At 39.7% G+C, this 23,086-nt stretch overlaps 1 protein-coding gene across 2 annotated transcripts; it reads right to left on the minus strand.

Annotated features, from left to right (window-relative positions):
- Nucleotides 1–1,900: 1,900 nt before the first annotated feature.
- On the minus strand, nt 1,901–21,466 carry TMEM19 (transmembrane protein 19). Of its 2 annotated transcripts, XM_024737097.1 has the most exons (7): nt 20,776–21,466; nt 18,429–18,542; nt 10,987–11,124; nt 10,353–10,607; nt 9,143–9,352; nt 7,122–7,168; nt 1,901–2,029 (listed from the first exon to the last, which is right to left on the minus strand). In XM_024737097.1, the coding sequence occupies exons 1-7, from the start codon at nt 20,966–20,968 to the stop codon at nt 1,997–1,999; spliced, it is 990 nt and encodes a 329-aa protein (XP_024592865.1). In that variant the 5' UTR covers nt 20,969–21,466; the 3' UTR covers nt 1,901–1,996. The 2 variants fall into 2 exon arrangements, with proteins under 2 accessions (XP_024592865.1, XP_024592864.1); XM_024737096.1 differs by lacking the exon at nt 1,901–2,029 and having other exon boundaries at nt 6,462–7,168.
- Between the last annotated feature and the right edge of the window lie 1,620 nt (nt 21,467–23,086).

Genomic DNA, 23,086 nt, shown 5'->3' on the forward strand with positions numbered 1-23,086 from the left:
AGAGAGAGATGGCCCGTGCCTGACTCATGCCTGAGAAAGTTAAAGCCAACATTCATCCTGGGGGCTGACTCCTGCCTGGGACTCCAGGGGGCAAGAAAGTGCCTATCTCCTCTTCGATGGTAAAGCCAGAGATTGCACTGAGATTGGCTAGCACTTTCAGAGGTTGTCAAAGCAAGGGATTTTCCCCATGGAGCACATGAAGTTCACCTGGTGAAACCTTATCATGCGGTTGTCTTGAATCCTATCCAATACAGTTGCCTGAGAGGTGAGAACACCACAGCGGAAAGAGGCTAGATGCCCAGGAGCTGAGAAGTAACAGTGGTAGTTTGTTAGAACAATAGCCCCCAGTGCATCACATCTGTCACCTTTCTCCTTTACAGTGTGACTCTACTACTCTTTCCATGATGAGGTGGAGTACCTTTCCCCACCCCTTGAATCTAAGTAGCCTTTTAACATTTTGAGCCAATAATTGCCGCAGAAATATCATGAGACTTCTAAGGCTAGGCCTTGAGAGAACTTGCAGCCCCTACTTTATCCTTCTTGGAACGCCTGTGTCATCAAGAAGCCTACTGGAGGATGACAGATGGGTCACGTAAGCCCAGCCAAGAGTCAGTATCAAGGTGTCAGTCATACACATGAGGCCATCAAAACTAGCCCCCCAGCTGACCTGTCAACTGACTGCAAACATGGGTGAGTGAGCCCAGCTGACATCACGTAAAATCGAATTGCCCAGCTGAGCCCAACCCAAACAGCCAGCCACAAACTGAGAAAATAGTTTTTGCTGTAAGCCACTAAGTTTTGGGGTGGTCTGCGTTAATAGATAACTGATGCAAGCAACCATTTGAACTAGAGATGCATCTGCTGGTGTAAGAACTGTAAAAGAGGGGCTCAGCAGGAAACCTCCAAATAGCCCACAAAAGCACCCCCAAGCTAATACCAATTTTAACCTTCTATACCAGACTCATCCAATATCACCAGCTTTTGCCATCTGCCATGCCTGGAGAGGCAAAAGTATCATTACAGATTTATCTTCTTCCTGCCTCTATCTCCCTTCCCACTTCTACAGCAGTGTCTTAGTCTGTTCCGACTGCTATAACAAAAATACCAGAGACTGGGTGACTTATAAGCAACAGAAATTTATTTCTCACAGTTCTGGAGGCTAGAAGTCCAAGATCAGGGTGCTAGCAAGGTCAGATTCTGTGAGGGCCCTCTTCTGGGTTGCAGATGGCCATTTTCTCAAGTGTCCTCACGTGGTGGAGAGGACAAGCGAGCTCTCTGGGGTTTCTTTTATAAAACACTGATCCCATTCATGAGGGCTCCACCTCATGACCTAATCACCTCCCAAAGTCCCCCATCTCCTAACACCATCACGTTGGGGGGTTAGGATTTCAACATATGAATTTGGGGGGCAAACAGTCAACCAGCATCAGCAAAATTTTAGTTTACTGAAAGTCTCAATTCAGCATTTAGAATAGCCAAACCTGGGTAAAAAACAAAAGCCAAAAACACCCAAACCCAAAACCAAAGAAAAACAAATTCCAACCCTCACCCTGGACCTGCTTTAGCTGGAAGCCTGCAGTGGGAAAGGGGAACATGGTTCTTTGCTCTTTCACAGTTCACCTGTTCTCCTACCTGTTTCTAAGAATAAGAAGAAATGCTCATGGCTTGCTGGAGTTTTTATATAAGGTTATGGGAAGTTTAAAGGGCCAGTAGAAGACAAAAATAAAGTCACTGAAAAAAATAAAGTCACTTTGAAAAATCACAGACCACACGTCATATTTGTTCAACATGCTAGTTACACACATTTGTCTTCCCCTCTCTTATCGCACATGGATGGCACAGTCCTTGTTTCATTCATCTTTTTTTTTTTTTTTTTTTTTTTGGGAGGCCCAGCCGATCTGCGGCATGTGGGATCTTCCCGGACCGGGGCACGAACCCGCATCCCCTGCATTGGCAAGCAGACTCTCAACCACTGCGCCACCAGGGAAGCCCTCTTTCATCTTTGATTCACCAGCTTCAGACACAGTGCCTAAGGCATAGAGACACCAAGAGAATGTTGCACTGGATTTATGTTGCGCTAAACCCCATTTTACTTTTAAATTCACTGCTAATAAGGTCTTTTATAAAGAGAAGGAATACCATTTAAAATAACAATGGGGAAGGGTAGTGGGGAAGAGGGGTTATTCCCAGAGATTATTTTGTTTACTTTGAGCATTTTTTGATTTGTAGAAGAAACATATTTGACTGTAGACTTTTTAGGAAAGTATTTTAAATTATTTTTGTATAAGTATTTTAATAGCAGTTTTATTGAGATATAATTCATATACCATAAACTTAAAATTATTTACTTTAACAAAAATAAAAATCATCTGTAATCTTAACAGATAACACATTAATGTTTTGGTATACATCCTTCTAATCTTTTCTCCTAAACAGGTTTTTCTTGGGTGTAAGTACCTGACTTGAAGCAGCAAAATGATAGTACAAATTATAACATTTCACTTATTAAGAAGAATATATGTTAGGGCTTCCCTGGTGGCGCAGTGGTTGAGAGTCAAAAAGTAAGAGGCCCGCGTACCGCAAAAAAAAAAAAATAAGAATAAGAATATTTGTTAAAGTACACTCAAAACAAATGTTACGTGGAAAATATCTCAAATTTCTAGCAGTAGTTATCTTGGGGAAGGTGGGAGAAAGCTAGGTTTGCTGAGGAGTGGAGGCAAAGCATATTTTAGTTTTACCTCTAATGTTGTAATTTTTTAAAAAGAAGGACAGATTCTGGGTATTAACTATGCATTTAAAAAAAAGAGAAAAAACTCCAAACATTAAAAAAAGAGTTGCCATATGTATAAAATAAGTTTTGAAGGGGGTGGTTATGATAAATGTAAAAGAATGAACATGTCTAGTCTTGGCAGGGAAAATAATTTCAGGAGCCTTGCCCTGCTAACCTGGCCTCACCCTCACTCCTTCTACAATCAGTTCCTGACTCCTTAGTTCCAAAGCCATTAAACATGCATCACATGATTGAGAAATGCTGGCGTCATCTCAGTCCTCTGAAATTCAGGTAGCTAAACTGTTTTTTTAATTTTTAATTTTCTTCCAGAAATATATTCCTGATTATCAACTTTCATTGATTCTTAAAGGGAGAACTGATTAGCGTCAAATAACTTAACAAACATACATATATTAAACACTTACATATTTTTAAAATGTTCAGTTCAGTTTCCAAATGTTCCACTTGGAGTTATAGCAATAGTACTCCATAGTTAAGCTGCATAGTTGTGTTTTCATGTTTAAACCACGTGCAAGCCACCTGGGATTTGGTAGCTAAGTACAGTCTTTTCTCGTTGCGATGGCATCAGGAACATGAGATGATGGGGGCTCCAGGTCACCCACTATGCAAACATGCGGCAGCTGTTCATATTGCAGGCATGTGGCAAAGTCTGCAATATGTCACCGCACATGATTTTTCTCTATACTAGGCCTATACCTAATTGGGATGAGGCTGGCATTTCTGAAGCCAGCATCCTACATGTAAAGCAGCTAGAAATAAGAAAGAGACATATGGGGCTTCCCTGGTGGCGCAGTGGTTGAGAGTCCGCCTGCCGATGCAGGGGACACGGGTTCGTGCCCCGGTCCGGGAAGATCCCAGATGCCGCGGAGCAGCTGGGCCTGTGAGCCATGGCCGCTGAGCCTGCGTTTCCGGAGCCTGTGCTCCGCAAGGGGAGGGGCCACAACAGTGAGAGGCCCGCGTAAGGCAAAAAAAGTAAAGAAAGAGACATATGCCCCTAGGCTGAGGCATAGATAACTCAAGTAATGAGAAAAGCTAGGAATGGAATGACCTGTTGTAGCAGTTCACTGTTCTGTCGGCTCCATTTGACACGTCTTCAAAGCTCTCCTTCGGGAGCTGCCCTGAGCCACAAACACCTTGCTCTTTTCTACTGTGTGACAGCATGGCAAGAAGTAGTATATATGCCTGTAAGCTGCCTAGGTAGGCAGTAGTACACATTATTTTATCATACAGCTACATGGAGCTCTTTCCATGAGAAGTGTTTTTTACACAAACTGTTTACTCTTTCAGTAAGATACATATAAGTTTTTTTTTAAAAGTGCTTCATTTTTAAAAAAATCTACACTTATCATATTCAAAAGTGCTCTGAAAACAGAAAGTCTCTTCCTAAATTCTGTGACAAAAACTGATCTGACCTGATCTGAGGCTCTCATAGTCTTTACTTAACACACTTATTGGTGGTATTTGCATTTGATAATGGGTGCCATCCTAGATTCTTTTGGGATTTTTTTGTTTGGTTGTTTTTTTAAAGAAGATGTTGGGGGTAGGAGTTTATTAATTAATTTATTTATTTTTGCTGTGATGGGTCTTCGTTTCTGTGCGAGGGCTTTCTCTAGTTGTGGCAAGTGCGGGCCACTCTTCATCGTGGCCTCTCTTGTTGCGGAGCACGGGCTCCAGACGCGCAGGCTCAGTAGTTTTGGCTCACGGGCCTAGTTGCTCCGCAGCATGTGGGATCCTCCCAGGGCTCAAACCCGTGTCCCCTGCATTAGCAGGAAGATTCTCAACCACTGCGCCACCAGGGAAGCCCTCTTTTGGGATTATTGAGTAAAATATTTTATAGGTACCCTATCACTTGCTAAAATCTGAAAATTTTTGATTCTAAAACACAACTAATCCTAGGTTTTCAAACAAAGGATTGTGAAGCAGTATGTCCCCAAAGTGTTACTGATGTGGTGATTCTACCAAACCGCAAATGGCTCCAATGAGTATTTTTGCCCCAAAGTATGTCATGAGGATGAATCTCCAGGAAAAGAGAAAAGAGGCATGTTAGAACAGCTGTAGGAGTAAAGAGGCTGCCCAAAAAACTGCCACAGGAATGATCTGGTAAGTGATGTAGCTGTAAGACTGTATAATTACCAGAAGCTATCCATCCATAAAGACAGCACACTGCACTGCTGCTAATAGTTGTCTGCATAAAAATGAAAATTCCCACTCTTTTGAGACTTTTAGGTATAGGATATTCTTTTCTTTTTTATCTTTTTTTATTGACATACAACATTAGTTTCAGGTGTACAACACAATGATTTGACATTTGTGTATGGATATTCTTATTTAGTAGTTCTCAACCTGTTTAACCATTAGACTATCCCAGGGAGGGAGCTTTCTAAAAATGACCCATGCATGGGTCTCACTTTCAGACATTTTGATTTACTTGGTCTAGAAAGGAGCCTTGACAACAGCGTTTTAAAAAACTCCCTACATGACTCTAATGGGCAGCCAGAGCTTTAAAATGTCCCAGTACCCAGGCTGTACCCCAGACCAGACACAATCTTTGGGTGAAGCCCAGACACAAGTAATTTTTTTAGAGATGCTCAGGTGATGCGAATGTATACACAAAGCAGATGGGTTGCAACCCACTGAGTTTCTTGGCTTAAGGCTTAAGTGTGTCAACTGTTTTTTAAAAAATTCTTCCTGGGGCTTCCCTGGTGGCACGGTGGTTGGGAGTTCGCCTACCGGTGCAGGGGACACGGGTTCGTGCCTTGGTCCGGGAGGATCCCGCGTGCCGCGGAGCGACTGGGCCCTTGAGCCATGGCCGCTGAGCCTGCGCGTCTGGAGCCTGTGCTCCGCGGCGGCAGAGGCCACGGCAGTGAGAGGCCCGCGTACCGCAAAAAAAAAAAAAAATTCTTCCTTAACCAAGTCATTTCTAGATAATCACTGTAGCAGGGTCACCAACAAAGAAAATAAAGCTTTCTCCACTCTGACAGTGGCTTATTCATGCAATCTCTCCTCAATTTTTTTATGAATGCAAAAGGGGAAGGGGAAGAAAGGTATGGAAATCACAGGAGAAATATTTCAAAATACTTTAGCACAATAATCCATACTATGTTAAACCCCTTTAGTACGTACATCAAAGTGAAGAACAAAAGTGAAAAGTAGAATTCACTTTGTTTGAGGCTATATGTAAAGGAGAGCACAACTTAGAAGGTACATAATAGGAAATCATAGTATTTTCCAGTGAATTCTAGGACAGCAAATGAAATAATAATTGCAATAATTTTCCAGTGACTCTTTAACTGGTCAAGATGCCAATGTAAATCAGATTCCTAGACAAATTTCAAAGAAAGCTAGAAAATACATTAAAAATATTAAATTCAAGATAATTTCTGCTCAGAGACAAACTAAAACATATAGTAAGGAGCATATTTTTTAGACGTATCTCTTTTCCTTTACCTAAAAATAAATTTTTTTCATGCATTCTAATGGTCACATGAAAAAGACATTTACTTTTCTTCATCACTAACCCTGAGGAAGGAAGAACAAACATGGAGTAGACCTCACAGCTCACCAGGAACCAAACTCCACACTTTTTTTTTTTTTTTGCGGTACGCGGGCCTCTCACTGTTGTGGCCTCTCCCGTTGCGGAGCACAGGCTCCGGACGTGCAGGCTCAGCGGCCATGGCTCACGGGCCCAGCCGCCCCAACTCCACACTTTTTACAATAATAAATGGCAAGTAATGGGAGAAGTCCAGGATGCTACACTTATTCAGGCTTCCACACACATCGGTTTAAATACTTAAAACAGATACAACATTTGGATAATTGGCATGGTGACATTTCTCTGCCACAACTGAGCCATTTAAAAATTTTATTACTTTTAGTCCCTTTACTGATTTAAACAAACAAAATAAAATTTATATCTACCATGCAGGAACTTTCATTTCAATATATAGGGACATTATAGTTTCACTGCTCAAGTTCCATTCAGCAGAAGAAAAATATGCATAAATTCTATGAGCCTTGTCTTTCACCAAAAAGATATTAGTTGTTACAATGGAGTTCAGAGAGAGGAAAACGTGGAGTTCCATTGTAATGGAATAGAGGAGAAGCTGGCATTTCTGCTTTGTCATTACAATTACTCTTCTTGGGATGAGACTTGGAATTGCAAATTTAGCTGAATTTACCGAAGTTTTAACTTTAGTAAATGAAATAAAATTCACTGTCTGGGCCAAAACCCCCAAGCAGCTGCTGTTGGGAGCAAGAGGGCAACAAGGACAGAAGAAAACAGATTCACGGCATTGTTATCAAGAATGGGTTTCCCTGCTATGTACTTCACCTCATTAGCTGGGCTGCTGACCACCATGCCAGTGCTTTCATCCAAACCTGCAATGAAAAAGAAGCAAGTGAGGTGGAAAATCCAAATGACTTGAAAAAAAAAAATTAGCTTTCTCCTCCAAAGGAGATAATGTTTCAAAGATTCTCAGCCATTCGTAAAATGACTTTAGAGGATAATGTATATGATGAGTGATACGGAACCCATGATTACAAAAGGTCTCTTTGAATAAATGGGTTTCAATACACCTCAATGCTGCTCTCTCAACAATGCTGGAGTTCTTTCCAAAGTAGAAGGGAGAAACTGAAAAGCAGAGATGGCATGAAACTGGCAGACAGGGCTTGCCTTCCCAGTGGCTCCCCTCCTAAGACCAACCTGTGAGACTCCTGAGAATAGGAGCCTCTACAATGGATACCCAGGAGTAGCAAGGTGCTTACACAAAGAAGGCACACAAAGATGAATCTAATCTGCTCCCCAGCCCACATTTTTTCCCCCAACCCACTCAATATGATCAGAAACTTCCCAGTTAGAGCCCAGTTTAGAATAAAACCTAGGCTCTTTACAAAAACGTGTAATGGGTGTGTGTGTGCACGTGCGTGTGCATATATGGTTACTAACCCTTTAGTATAAATTAAAATCAGATTGCTTCCTCCTCAGCATCTAGATAAGACTAATGAACCTGAGAGAACAAATGTTCTGATGGTGGAAAGGGGAGTGGAAGGACAAGTCGATTATCTTGGGACATGAAGAGAATTGGGGGCACTGTATTCAGGGAACCATTCTCCAGATGTCTAGCCTCTTCACTGGATGAATCAAAGGAGAAAACGTGGTTGGTTAGATGGTGGAGCAAATACACACCTAACAGAACATGTCAGTACACTGACATGACAGGAGAGCCTTAGATGCAAAGCACAGAAAATTCTGGAGACAACGGACTCTCTCATATATCTTGAGTGGGACTAAAAACTCAGTGGGGAGGAGAGCAAACATGATGTCACAGTAGAAAAGTACATCATATGTGTATAGTCAGATTATTAGAATAATTATTTCTCAAATGGACTTGGAAAATAAATGGAAGGAGGGACATTATAATGATCTGACTCCAAAATTCTGCGTCCATGGGATTAGGTAAAGTCCCATAAGCAAAAGCATCTGTCTCCTGCACTATCCTATCTTCCCTGCATAGCTTCTACGCACTGCCCTGTAGGAGTAATTCTCTTTCAATCAATTTGACACAAAAGAATGAGAAATTCAAAGTGGTAGAGGAGACTTTGCTCTTTCATTCTGGGTCCCCCAACAACCTGTGTCTTGGCAGTTGTTTTTATTATCACATCTCTTTTTTTTCCTTTTCCATATTTCTTCCCCATTTCTTTCTTTTTTTAAAGATTTATTTATTTATTTATTTTTGGCTGCGTAGGGACTTAGTTGCAGCACGCAGGCTCTTCGTTGTGGTGCGCGGGCTTCTCTCTAGCTGTGGCGTGCGGGGTTTCTCTTCTCTAGTTGTGGCGTGCGGGCTCCAGGGCACTAGAGCTCTGTAGTTGGTGGCACGCAGGCTCTTGAGTTGACGCGTGTGAGCTCAGCAGTCATGGCACGTGGGCTTAGTTGCCCCATGGCATGTGAGATCTTAGTTCCCTGACCAGGGATTGAACCTGCATCCCCTGCACTGTAAGGCGGATCCTTTACCACTGGACCACCAGGGAAGTCCTCCCATTTTTTTTAAGGACACATTTATTCAGTGTCATGATCAGACTACTGCATTTAACAGTCAACAGCATGGGTGAAAAAAACAACCCTACATTAAAAACCCTTGCTGTAATGCTCTACACTTTCCACAGAAAAGAAACTAAAATAACTTGTTATACAATTAGTCAAAAATACAGTCCTCGAATTTTTTGCCCATAAACATGAGTGTTGTCTAAAACATATCTTCTTTGTAGCAGCTAGGCCCCGCCACCAGTGTGCATGGCTGAGTTCCCATTTCTTTAATACACCAATAAGTTACAACAATAAGGTAACATTCTTACCACTAAATTGCATGGTAGCTCCTAAATACGAATCCACGATTGATCCTAGTAATCCAGCCAGACCCCCAAATGCAATAATTGGCCACTGAGGAGCAGAAATGTCTAAATCATTAACAAAAACCAACTGCGTGAGGAAGTATGCAATGCCCACAAAGGTCCCTCCAAGGAGACTGGAGGCAAGGCCCACCATCGTAACTCCTCCGTTGGTCCCTAAAGAAGAACATGGATAAAATCATCTGGTTAACAATCAGCAAACACATAAAGTCAAAAAAAGCAAAATATTTTGGTACCTATCTAATCAAGACTAATTTAAAGAAAGGGTTCACTTTGAGGCAATCCAAAGACCATCCTACTTAGAAAACAGGCTTTTCTCCTCAGTAACTCCTGACATTCTAAGCAGTGATGTGGAAGAGTTTAGTAGAGCTAGACTGCCTGGTTTCAGTCTTAGTCCTGTCATTTCCAAGTCTGGTTACTGTGGTGAAGTAACTAAGTTACTTAACTAAGTTACCTAACTTCTCTCTGCCTTAGTTTACTCATTTGTAAGATGTAAACAATAAAAGGACCAATTCACATGGTTATTAAGAGTAAACAGTAATCCATGGAGAGCAGTTAGAACACTGCTTTGCACGTAGTAGGTACTCAAATATGTTAACTGTTATTATGATGATGATGATGATGAAGGGGAAAAGAAGGAAAATGAGAGGAAGGAGGAGGAGACAATGATAAAGTACTAGTAGTAGTACTAGTAGTAGTAGTAGTTGATAATGATAATGGGGAAATGAGATATACATTGAAGCACTAACCACATAACAGGCTCCCAAGAAATACTGTATCATTTCCTTCCTTTTCCTTTCCCACTGATAAGCCTGTGGGCCAATCTCTATGTTTCTATATTATTTATCTAGGAATTACTAACACTTCCTGCAAATATTATTTATTATCACCGATTTAATATCCTATAGCGATTTTCCAATTAAGGAGACAATCTGAAATTCTTAAAAGGCTTTTAAATAAGAAACACAATAAATCAAGAGGCTTTTTGTTCATTTTTTTTTAACATCCTAATTGTAGTATAATTGCTTTACAATGGTGTGTTAGTTTCTGCTTTATAACAAAGTGAATCAGTTATACATATACATATGTTCCCATATCTCTTCCCTCTTGCGTCTCCCCATTTTTGTTTTTTAAAGAAACTTAAATAAAGACTCACCTACTGGAACTTTCTCCCAGGTTGTTATCAGCCTCGGTGGGCTTTTACTCAGAACAGTGCCAACTTCTGAAGCCCATGTGTCTCCAGCAGAGCAGGCCAGTGCAGCCAAGAGAGACAAACACATCCAAGAAGCAGTGTGCTGCTTGGAAAAATCTATTGGGATTTCCCCAGGGCCATTTTCTATCATGTATAGCAGGGCCAGCTCTGTGGGCACAGCTCCATTACAGAATACCTGAATCCAATTCCTCTGCCCACCTAGGAACAAACAAGGGAATGAAAAGGACAAAAAATGTTTTCTCCTCAGGAGGAAAATCATGCATTTTTAGGAACTTACATTTCAAAACTTAAAAGAAAAATGACTAAAATTTCAAAAATGACTAAAAGTGGGATGGTAACTTTGCCCACATTCTATATTGTTTTAGAATAATGAATGAGAGACTTCAGTATTTCTACAGTTCTGCTGTTATTTGCTATTGTGGTAAAGTAATAATAAACTATATCAGGTTACTACTAAAGTAATTCTCATAAAATTTATGTTTCAATAGTCTAAACATGTTCTGATTAGAAGTTTATGATATGTTAAGATGAAATAAAGTTTCCTCTTTTAAGTAATGTTAAACATAATTCATTCTACCTTCCTTGTATTCTGAATCTAGACGTTTCTTTGTTTCTCCCCTCCATTTAGTGAGTCTTGAGGAAGAAAGAAAAAACATCAGCAAAGAGGTGAAAAAGCTGAAATTTGCAACGGTTAGGATAAATCCAACCACGAGCCCTGAAAGAAACACATATATACACAAAATTACACTTAGTCCATACATTAATGCTGTGAAAAAAAGAATGATTTTTTTCAGTTATTTTCATATTATAACTGGAAATGTTCATTTCCCATACCTTTACATTTTTACCAACTAAGGTATTACCAAACAGTATAGGGTCTTTCAAGTTTCTATTTTTTACATTTTCCCCCCATAGCCTGGGATGTTTTTCTACTTTACAAGGAAAATTCAATAAATAGAGCATCCAAGAGTAAACCTGGGAGAGAGAGGCATATAGAAAACAAATTCCAACATGACAGAAGTAAGTCTCCCCTTATTATTAATTATTTTAAATGTAAATGGGTTACATGATCCAATCAAAAGACGGAGATTGGCAAAACGGATAAAAATACGTGGTCCAACTATATGCTGTCTACAAGAGACTCACTTTAAATCCAAAGACACAAATAGTCTGAAAGTAAAAGGATTAAAAAAGATAATCCATGCAAATAAGTGACCAAAAGAGAGCAGCAGTGGCTATACTAATATCAGACAAGATAGACGAGCTCAAGACAGCATTCATGTGACATGATCTCCCTCTCTCCCTCTTTTTTTCTTTTTTTTAGCATTTCTTTTCTTTTGGGCATAACAAAATGCTCAAGGCTCATCTTAGACCTACCTTGCCCTAGCCCTGGAAGCAGCCGTTTCTCTGAGGAGCTCTGGTTCATTACAGTGGGGAATGGACAGCAGAGGTCAAAATCTAGGCTTATGGTGTGTTCTAGTATATTTGCTTTTTGTGGACAAAGCAAGTGAATACACAGACATACAAATATACACACATGCATATATATGCATGCTTATATATGGGCACATACACCTGTATATACACATATACATAAATATTTGGGGAATCACAAGATCACACCAGTAACTCCAATTCCAATCTATCTCCACAGGTTCTCTCTTGCTTTTCCCCATTCCATATTTGTATGCCTTTTTCCTTAGTTAGAACTCTGGCCTCAAACAACAATGACAATTTCACTCATCTGCTCAATCCTCTATTATATCTAAAAAACTGTTTTAGAATTGCTTCACCCATACTACAACAAAGACAAACCTACTAAAAATAGTAATTTGTAATTCTCCCCTTCCTGTAACCCCAGACTGAAGGAATAAAGAATATAGTTAAATACTGGGTCCATAAGTTACTCTTTTTCTTTTTCTCCCTTCAGTGAGCTTATAGTATTCATTTAAAATACAGTTGGGTTCATCTGTTTTAGTTTGCTTTCAGTTTTAGATCCCCCCCTTCCCAACTTCACTGATATTCTTAAACATGCTTTTAAAAGTCACACTTATACAAAAAGGTATATTTAGAGAGGTGTCACTTCCTCCCATGTCCCTTCTGCCCCTCCCTCTATATTTTGCTCTCTTTCCATTCTTTGTATGTATTCAACATCATTGTTCTCCAGTTTATCATTCCTGTGTTTTCTTTTTTGAAGATAAGCAGATATATGCATGTTTTCTTATTTTTCCTTCTTCCTTACACAAAAGGTAGCATTCTCTATATGTGATTTTGAACTTCCAAGCACACTTTTGACAATTTTATCTTCCTTCTTTCAGGGAGAGAATGTGCTAGTCTGCCACTGAGTACTCAGATAAGTGGCACCCAAGAGTGGCAACCATGGGGTTCATGGTTGACAATTTCTGCTCTCTGGAACTCTTAAGATAAATAGATTGAGTTTTGCTATATGAAGATTTATTTTTATTAAATAACACAATAAGCAAAGTTCTACTAAGTAACAGAATAGATATTAAATAATTATTAAATAAGTTACCATGTATTTAATAAATATTAAATAATAGAACAAGAGACCAGGTTCCTATTTCTGTAGCAATAGGAAATTTTCTATTGGTTAGCTCCATCCTGACTGATTGATCCATCCAGAGATACTCGGTTATTGGCATGTTACTTATGTTTAGTACTTTTTTACTGAGAGTGCAAGAAATCGCTATAATGCTGTATAAAGTAAAATAAAGTGCTTCAGCTCTGGAGTTGAACAGTCTCGAGTTAAAATCTTGACTCTTCCACTTACTTCTGCATGACTAGATGTTACCTAACTTTAAGCCTCAATTTCTCATTGGTGTATTAAGAAGAAGAAGAATTCCTACCTCACTGGCTTGATGTGAAAAGTTAAATGAGATAATTTTTATAATATGCTTATTATAAACCCAGCATGTAAGAGGCCCGTAATAAATGTTATCTAATATCATTGGCAATAATGGCAGTTACAGTGGCAAAACCTCAACAAGAACATCATTATTATTGCAATTATGTGTTATTATTATAATAACAAAGATGAATATTATTATGTTACCCAACCTTTAAGTTTTTTCAATTTTTTAAAATTTATTACAAAATTACTACATGGGTATTGGAGGGGAAAGCCAAAACATACAGAAGTCAAAGTGCCTCCTTCCCTCACCACCGCCACTCCCATCCCTTCTCCATGGTCAGTCACTGTTAACAATTTGTTCCACAGTCTTAAGCACACCCAAAGTGAGATGGCCCTAAAAAAACCTACACTGATATGCTACAAAAAGGAATCTACATCCTTTTTACTTCAAACACCTCAAAATATCACATGAAGTGATCAGGGTTCAAGTTGATGACAGGTTCGGAATGAGGAAATAAATTGAAGCTAATGTGCTTTGAAGGAATGATTTCTTTTATGTAGTCTAAAAAATATCTTAGAACTTTTTGCATCTCCCAGTTATGACAAATTTTAGATTAGTAACTGCTAACTCCACTTGGTGTCTTTTCCACCTCTTCAACCCACCTCTATCATCTTTAATCGTCCGTGCTAAGGAGTTAATTTGCATAACAATCGGATGCTCCCAAAGACTGTGAAGACTCAAGAATTATGACTGCCTTCTAAGCTTAAAACAGGTAAATTCTATAACTGGCAGATGCCATCTAGGGAAGTAAAACAACACTGTCTACAAATGTCTTTGATAGTGGGAGTAGAGTTACCCAAAATTCCAACCAAGGGGACCTGGGAATAATATCTGGGAGACAGGAAAGGGAAAGGTAGGACTGGACTTTTATAACTTAATAAACTCAAACCTAATCAATTATATTATAAGTAATTTGCCTAGAGAAAGACTATGGGAATCAAAAGAAGGCTGGTTAGCCCAAAATATAGAATATGAAGGCCAAGAGAACCAGAGGTCGGCAGACGTAAATACTATATAAGGGACAGGACTGTTTGACCTGTGGATTTGCATTACTGACTGTTTCTCAGACTCTGTACTCTGCCAAAGCAACCTTCTCATTACAATCTGACTTCTCAAGTGGTCTGACTGCAAGAACTGGACATGCCTGAACAGTGATGTTTGTATTCCAGTTGGCCCAGTAGTTCTACATTTTATCAGATTAATAAAGCAGCATTCTGGCTCATATATTAGTCTCTTATAACAATGGCAACATAAACCAGTTTTCTTGGCTCTAATCAACTCTGGGTACCTGATAGAATGAGGTTTCTATTTCAAAAGACTGAACGCCAGACCCGAATTATGATAACCAAAGAGGTAAGGCCATCCTTGTGAGAACACACAGAGCACAACCACTGGCCCTTCCTGACAACACCTCATTGGCTGTGTACTTCCATTACACTTACAGCATCTCCTTCTGGGGATTAAATGCCTCAAACCCATCTTACTTATCATCTCTCTCCTCTGACAGTGGGATTTTTATCTATTTTGTTCATTACTAAGTCTTCAGTGCCCAGAACAATGTCTGGCATACAGGGGACCCTTACTAAATATTTGTTGAATGAATGAATAAAAAAAAATGGGAAACCATTAAGCCTAAGCGTCTTGGCAAGTGAAATTAAATTTAAACTTGTCAAGCCAAGAGACTGATGACAAACTGTCCACACAGACATGTTCAAAGGAACACACTGAAAAACTAGACTAGACAACACTTTCTTGGAGCAAATCACCTGCACAGTGCTTTACAGTTTACAAGTACATTCTCACATAACCCTCATGTGATCCTCTCCTTATTCTAGAAGCATTCTTTCTCTCAAGGAGACAAGAGCCCTTCACTTCAGTGTCCACCCTAAGCAATGCCTCAACCCCTCCCCTCTTCCTTCAACACTGAGGTATATGTTCCTGTGTCACAGAGGACTCTAAATACCCAGATCCTGAGGAAGTTCTGAAACTCTTCTCAATCCCAAGCACACTAAAGACATGGTATGGCAAACCTTAGTAAAATTCCTATGACTGTAATAGTAGTTGTGGAAGGAAAATAATACTAACATTTATAAAATACATGTTGCTATTTTATGAGTGCCAGGTCCTGTGCTAAGCATTTTACACGTATGACTCCTCATGATAAGTCAATGCTATAGATAATATTATTCCCTCTAATTTGATGGGTGGGAAAACTATAACACAAAGTTTAAGGGACTTGCAGTTATACTTCAGGACAGTATTCCCAAGTACTACGATATACCTTGAATCAACATTACAGTTTTTTGTCCTTAAGGAAAAAAAAAAGCTCCAAACAAAAAAGATACCAAAATTCCACAGAATGCAATGATTAGGAAAAGGGTAGTGGTTTTAAAATCAATCTACATATATTTCCTAAGCACTATTATAAGAGCATGTAGCGCTATTCAAAAAAGCTTAGGACACAGAAGAATATGATACACTCTGTGTCTTTGGGGAGTTTATTGTATAATACTTTATAGTTTAAAAAGATATGTTGTCCCACACATTATCTTGTTTGAGCCTCACCAATAAGTCCATAAGGACCTATTTCATAGGAGATGAAGAAAGTGAGTCTCTGAGGAGTTACGTGACATGGACAAGTTCACAAAGATAGTAGATGGCAATGCTACAATTCAAATATATATCTTTTAATTCTTTTTTTTTTAAAGTCTTTACTGAATTTGTAATAATATTGCTTCTGTTTTATGTTTTGGTTTTTTGGCCACAAGGCATGTGGGATCTTAGCTCCCCGACCAGGGATCCAACCTGCTCCCCCTGCACTGGAAGGCGAAGTCTTAACCACTGGAACACCAGGGACGTTCCTACATCTTCTAATTCTAAATCAAGCCAGGTAGGAGAGGAGTAGAGGCCAAAGGGCCAGGAGGCAGAAAAGGAAATGGTAGTAGGAAAGAAAAAAAAGTGGAGATCAGAAAAGTAAGAGGAGAAACAGGATCATATACAGCATGGAAGCCAAAGGAAGACAGTACTTCAAGAAGAACTTGACGCTTCTTCCCACAGGTCAAGAACAATGAAAAACCAAGGCAAGGCTACCTGAGAAAGGACATTTTTAGCAAAGCATAACTCTATATTGTTATATTCAAATAGAGATTGCTCAAATTATTTGTTATAAATGAGTAATTTCAAAGTGCTAACAACAGATTTCTCAATTTCTCAACAGAACTTGAGCAGTGTATCTCAATTATGAAGAAGGAAAATGAGCATGATTCTGAAGAACTGTGCCTAATAATAAAAAGCACCCTATACGTGTTGGCTATGTGCTAGGCTCTGAGCTAAAAACTTTAGAGTAATTATCTCACTTAATTCTTACTGCAATCCTAGGAATGAAATCGGGGTGGATCAAGATTTTGTGGGTCCTGACGCTTATAAATTGGGGGCCCTCTTTTTAAAAAAAAGCACAAAAATATCTTTTACCTCTGTAAAATTTACAAAACAAGAAGACCATGAGAGCACATTGCTAGGGTTCTTCCTAGAACCTTGAAAGGTGCCATGAAGTTTAAGCTTTATTACTTTCATGATTTGTCCTTCTCTAGGTTAAATTTTTTTTTTATGCACAGGAAGCATTTATTTATTTTTCGAAATTTAAAAAAATTGAAGTATAGTTGATTTACAATGTTGTGTTAATTTCTAGGTTAGATATTAAAAACCCATTTCTCTGAAAACTGAGGTACAGAGCGGTTACGTGACTTTTCCAAAGCCATAACTATTACTCAAACTCATCCTGCCTGATTCTAGTGCTTGTTCTTTTACCTATCAGGCTATATTGCCTCCGTGAAGGCCTGCTCTAGTTTATAAAACTTCATGAAACATCTGCTGTATGTGAACACAGAGGGGATAGGGTGTCTCCACAGTGCATTAGGGCTAATGATTATCAGCATTTTGAAGGCTAGGTAGGCAGCTTCAAGACCTGCCAGTTCTAAATAATCCTTATCTTGTAGTGATCTCAGCCTACAGGAAGTATTTAGTGGGGGGGGGGGGGAATCCTCATGTCTTGGGGCTTATAACACTGGTAGGATATGAAAATCCCAAAGTCAGATCAGATCCCATCAATCCCCTGGTTCAATGCAGGGGGGATTCTAGTTTGGGATAAAATCTTTACTGTGTCCTGATAAGCCCTGTATTATCTGGCCCTTACCCATTTCTTCAACTTTATCTTACTCTACTTTTCCTTTTCTTCCTATTTTCCAGTCAAATGAGCCTTATTCTCACGCCTGAACAAGCCAAGCTTGAACATATCAGGGCCTTCCTACTTGTTCTGTCAGCGGAACATGCTTCTCTCAGATATTCTCATTTCTGACTTCTTCAGGTCCCAGTTCAAAACAACCTCTTTAGAAGAAAGGTTAATCCAGACCCTATCCACAGAAGAATGCCCCACATTCCCCAATATACACACTTTATTATCTTTAATATTCTTCTCATAAACTTTATCGTTATATTAAAAGTTTTATGTATTTTATTTGTTTATTATCTATCTGTACTAAAGAATAAAAGTTCCATAAAATCTGAAATCAGCTATATCCCCAGTTTCTAGAAGAGTGGCACACAGTAACTGCTCAACAAATATTTGCTAGAAGAATAAATAAATGGCCTGTCCCCATCTCAACTCTGAAGGATGAATCAAGAATACTCAGTTGGGACTACTCTGCCTGAGGCTATTAATAGCAATTTCCAAGTGCTATTCTTCTCAATGGCTCCTCTATTTTACCTCGAGGAAAAATGTTCCAATGTTTCCGCTAGCAGAAAACTTAAACCAACTCAGGAGCAGAATAACCAAGGTCCTCAAAAGTCTATCCTACTAATCTAGTTGTTATCAATTACAAGGTTCAATTTGTACATCACACTAAAAGGGTATGTTAGTATCTGAAATTTTGACAGAATAGTAAAGTTGAGTAATGCATAACTTTATCATTGTCTAAAATATGCAACATTGTGATTTATAGGCTCATATATTCAGAATTTAGAAAACATGAGTTTAAATTATATAAGCAACCACTTATTATATGGTTAAACATTCAAAAGAAAAACATACCTCCTAAAGCCCCAGTATGATTTAGACTTTTCTTTTTAAAGCCATTAGAGACGATCAAAACAGGAACAAAAACTGAAAACAGCCAACGCCAAGGAGAAATAGGCTGTAAGTTACCTGAAAAATTATAAAGGTAGAGCATAAATTGTATGAAGCCTGCACAGGTTAGCTTTGGCTGCAAGTTTTATTTTGTTTTGTTTTGTTTTTTCGGTACGCGGGCCTCTCACTGTCTTGGCCTCTCCCGTTGTGGAGCACAGGCTCCGGACGCGCAAGCTCAGTGGCTATGGCTCACTGGCCCAGCCACTCCGCGGCATGTGGGATCTTCCCGGACCGGGGCACGAACCCGCGTCCCCTGCATCGGCAGGCGGACTCTCAACCACTACACCACCAGGGAAGCCCGGCTGCAAGTTTTGATAACTGCATTCTGGATTAAAATACTGTGGTAAGTAGAGAAACTGAGATAAAGCCACCAAAGTAAAATATTCATGTTGAGAATTATATATTTTCAGAGAGACAATCCTAGTAGGGAATGACCAAATAAGTCCTGTCCAAGTTTAGAGAACCATTTACAACTATTTATAATAATGGGTATTTGATAGATATTTGGAGATCTGAAATGAAGCTCTGGTTCTTTATTTTTTTGGAAAGGAGGCATGTATTCATTCTCAAGAACTGTATAGAACAAATACCTTTCTTAACAGGATCCAATTATTCCTCTCTCTACCTTTCACAGAGATTTTTTTAAATCCTCCCACAGGCTACACACCTCAGGACTCAAAAGTTAGCAACTGATTTTTCCAAAGGTTGCATCCAGCTCACAGATGTTTTGTTTAGCTAGCATAACTTTTTTCAGTTTGAATCAATATTTAAAGTTTAGGAAATTTCGTATAAAAATCCAGATTCTTGTTTTCTGTTTTAAAAACTGGAAGTTCAGGCCCACGTGGCAGAATTGACTACAGGTAGAGAAGTCACCTCCTTTAGACAGGTCATGGCTTTCCCATTTAAAGTCCCCGCCATTCCTGACAGACTCTTAAACACCAAGGCTGAGTGATTATAGTAAAGAAAAGTGTGAACTATTGCTTGTGCCCAGGTTTCTATCAAAAATTGGAAAATGCAAGACAAAGAGGGTGAAATGTTAAAAAAAGAAATTGGGAAAATCCTATTTCTAGAAGTGTAAACTGTTCCCATGTGTTTAATATGCAAAGTAAAGCCTTGGAGAGCTTCACTTATCTGCATCAGGTGCCTGGCCCCAAGGGGTCACTTCAATTTACAAATCCTGATTTATTCTATGTAGTTCAAGTCATAGTTAATACTGGCATTAAGGAGAATCTTCTCACATACCTCTCCTCCCCGAGCCCTCATCCCCTACTGGGAATCATTATGAATGAACAGCCTTGAAAGCACGTGTACCCTGGAGAACACGCACTCGATTATTCACATGTTTTTTTTGCAAAAGGACTAAGGTCTAAAAAGGTAATCATTTATGATAAAACCATTTATAAGAGTTGACTTTCTCACTCTGTTTTTCACTTTTCCTTTGAACTGAACGGTATTGTTTTTATAAAGGGGTACCAAGGAAGTTTGTACAAAGGCATACTTATGCTCTAAGGCAGTTTCAAAATCTTAAAGATTTGGGGGCTTCCCTGGTGGCGCAGTGGTTGAGAATCCACCTGCCGATGCAGGGGATACGGGTTCGTGCCCCGGTCCGGGAAGATCCCCCATGCTGCGGAGCAGCTGGGACCGTGAGCCACGGCCGCTGAGCTTGCGCGTCCGGAGCCTGTGCTCCGCAACGGGAGGGGCCACAACAGTGAGAGGCCCGCGTACCGCAAAAAAGATTTGAGTTCAGAGTACCTCATATTTATGCAAATTGGCTTCAGCCTTTAAAACAAGTCTGTTCTTTTGCAGTGACCAAACAGCAGACAAATCTTCCAACTCTCCAAATGTAAACATTGTATCATCATTTATTTTTACTTTTTATTTTTTACAGGACACATGAAACTGATAAACTTCCTTACTAATATTCTTATTAAAAGCATCACTGCAATTGCTTTGCAAAATTATGTTTAACCTCACTTATTTTTCACCAAGCTAGATGTAATAATTACATGAAATAAAAGACATTTTGGAACCGGTATAACTAGTATTATGACAAGCAGCATTTACTAAAAGCTTTAAAACGTTCAAGGCACTGCATATTTCCATGTTAGTAAATGCAAATCAGGCCGTGGAAATTAAGTAAACACAACAGTTTATAACCATTCAGAAGATATGAGTTTTGGCTTTCACAATGGTACTTTCTAAATTTCACCGATTAGGTTATAGAAAGACAATTTAGAACATTCATACTCACCATAATAGGTGCTTGCAGTCATAGACATAATCCAGAAAGCTAAAGAAATGCAAATGATCAGACTCAATATAACTATATTAGCTATCATCTCTATGTATTTTTTGTATGTATTGTGGTCAAGATCTGTCATGAAAAATAACAGCATGAACACCTGGGGGGGAAAATATCTCGCGTTTCTGAGAAAAATAGTCATTTAAGTTCCCAGCAAAACATTCGTGTAGAGGCGAACATAAATGCCAACATCTTCCACCGTCCGAAACAATAATATAAACCCAAACTATTTCCGGAAACTGGGCTGGTGGGGCGCTGCCGCAGAAGCCTGAGCGAGATTAACGCCTCCCTGCGAGAGCAAACCGCAACCTCTCAGACAGCAGCGGGCTCGCAGACCGCGTTCCCTTCACAAACTTGAACTTCGCAGCCGGGAAGGTGAAAGGGAAGCGGAGGCAGCCAATCAGCGGCCCGGGAGGGCGAGCTCCGCCCCCCACCGCCCGCCCATGCGCCGACGCTGTGGGTCGGCAAATGCAGAGAGGCGAGGCGCGGTGCCGGAATTTGGGGTGTCCCGGTGGCGAGCCCCGAGTGACGCAGTGCGGTCCCTCTCGACGGCCGCTCGCGCAGCCCTAGAGGCCGGGTCCAGGCGGCCAGGGCCGAGGACCCTGGAGCTCAGCTCGCTCCTCGCCGCTTGTCAGCGTCCCGTGGCTCGCTCCTGCGCGCCTGCGCCGCGGCCACCCGTGGGCGTCGCCTCGCTTACGTGAGCGTTTAAAGGGCGGCTCCAAGGTCTAGAGGACCAAGCGAGGACTGCCGTCGGCAGGGCCCTGTACGTTTGTAATGCTCTTTAGAGTCTGGACCTTTGGAACACCTATAAAAGTCTTGTGTTTGAGGACATACCCAAACGCTGAAAAGTGAAACCACCACCAAGGCAGTAACAGAATAGATGAATGAAAGCAAGTGAACTTAGACCCAGTAGACCATGTCAAGCATCAGATTCGAATGCTTTTTCGTCTGTGAACAGTTCATGGCATACAATATTATGGACTTCTTTGAGGTGGGGGATATATTGGGCTGTGGAAAGGGAATTTTATGACTGAGAAGATCACTTAAAAACAGCACCTGTAAGGTGCTGGACACTGTTAGCTGCTGGAAATGTAAAGATAGCTCGACATAGTTCCTGCTATTGAATTCTCAAGTAATTATTATGTGGAACATTGTGGAAATTGTTCCTGCACCTCTCCTATTTAAAGTCTGTGCACTCAGTCAATTCACTTAGAAAGCAGAACGGCTTGTCACCTTAAACAAATGAATCGTGTGGCTTATTTCACGTTTTAATTTTTGTTTGCTGGGTTAACAGTAACTAATTGATAATTACATTACATTCTGAACTTTTTCAGTTAATTGCTGACAGTGTAAAAAGAGGAAGCAACTCACTTTCAGACATAGTACCCAAATGTGTTTTAACCCGCTAAAAGTAATTACTTTTTGAAAACTCACACTGTATTATATGCCAAGACTATTTGAAGCCCTTTCCTTTGGTAAGGCATACGATTAATTACCTGAGAACCAAATTTGTGAAGTAGGACTAAACAGTAGTGGACTTCTCTTACTATATGCATATGTGGTCTTTATGCAGAAATTATGTGCCCACTTAAGTTTTGTCTGGTTCTGTTCAGCACAGGTAAGTAATTGGATTACCTTAGAAAGCTGACTGGCCCATATTAGTGATACTAGACAATTAGGCATAGTTATTATTAATAAAACCTAATATTTTTGTGGTTTGCATAGTGACCTTATTTTTGTCTTTGCTTAGACAAAATTATGAACTGGTATTGCTTTGTTCCCCCTCTTCACTTTAGTACAGTTACAGGGTTATCTTGCCTGATTTTGGTGTTCTATGAGATTTTTGTGTCTAGTAGGAAACCATGGGCTGTGCAGGCCATCTTCTAACAACAATGAAGGCTAGCTTTGTCTGGCTAGTTCCTGAATGTCACGGATGATTTTCTCTCTCATGAATACGTAGCTAAAATTGCATATTAAATAGTAACAGTGTTGGTGACTGACTCTTCAAATGAATATTTCTCTTCCATTTTTTCCTGGTGTCCAATTATTGCTGTCGTTCTTCATAAAACAAGTTATTTGAGCTTAAGGCTGAAACAATTTGGGGGAATTAATGTAGTTAAAATATTCTTTAAAAAGAAAATGATTTTACAATCTGATAATGTTTAGAGACTTAATCTGAAAACATTTCAACAAAGTCTTTTTCTATTTGCTTTAAAAGCCACTTTCTAGCAACAGAGAATTTTATGGTTAAGCATTTTCT

This window comes from Neophocaena asiaeorientalis, unplaced genomic scaffold (genome assembly GCF_003031525.2).
Source record: "Neophocaena asiaeorientalis asiaeorientalis breed wild unplaced genomic scaffold, Neophocaena_asiaeorientalis_V1.1 scaffold134, whole genome shotgun sequence".
NCBI classification, from domain to species: Eukaryota; Metazoa; Chordata; class Mammalia; order Artiodactyla; family Phocoenidae; genus Neophocaena; species Neophocaena asiaeorientalis.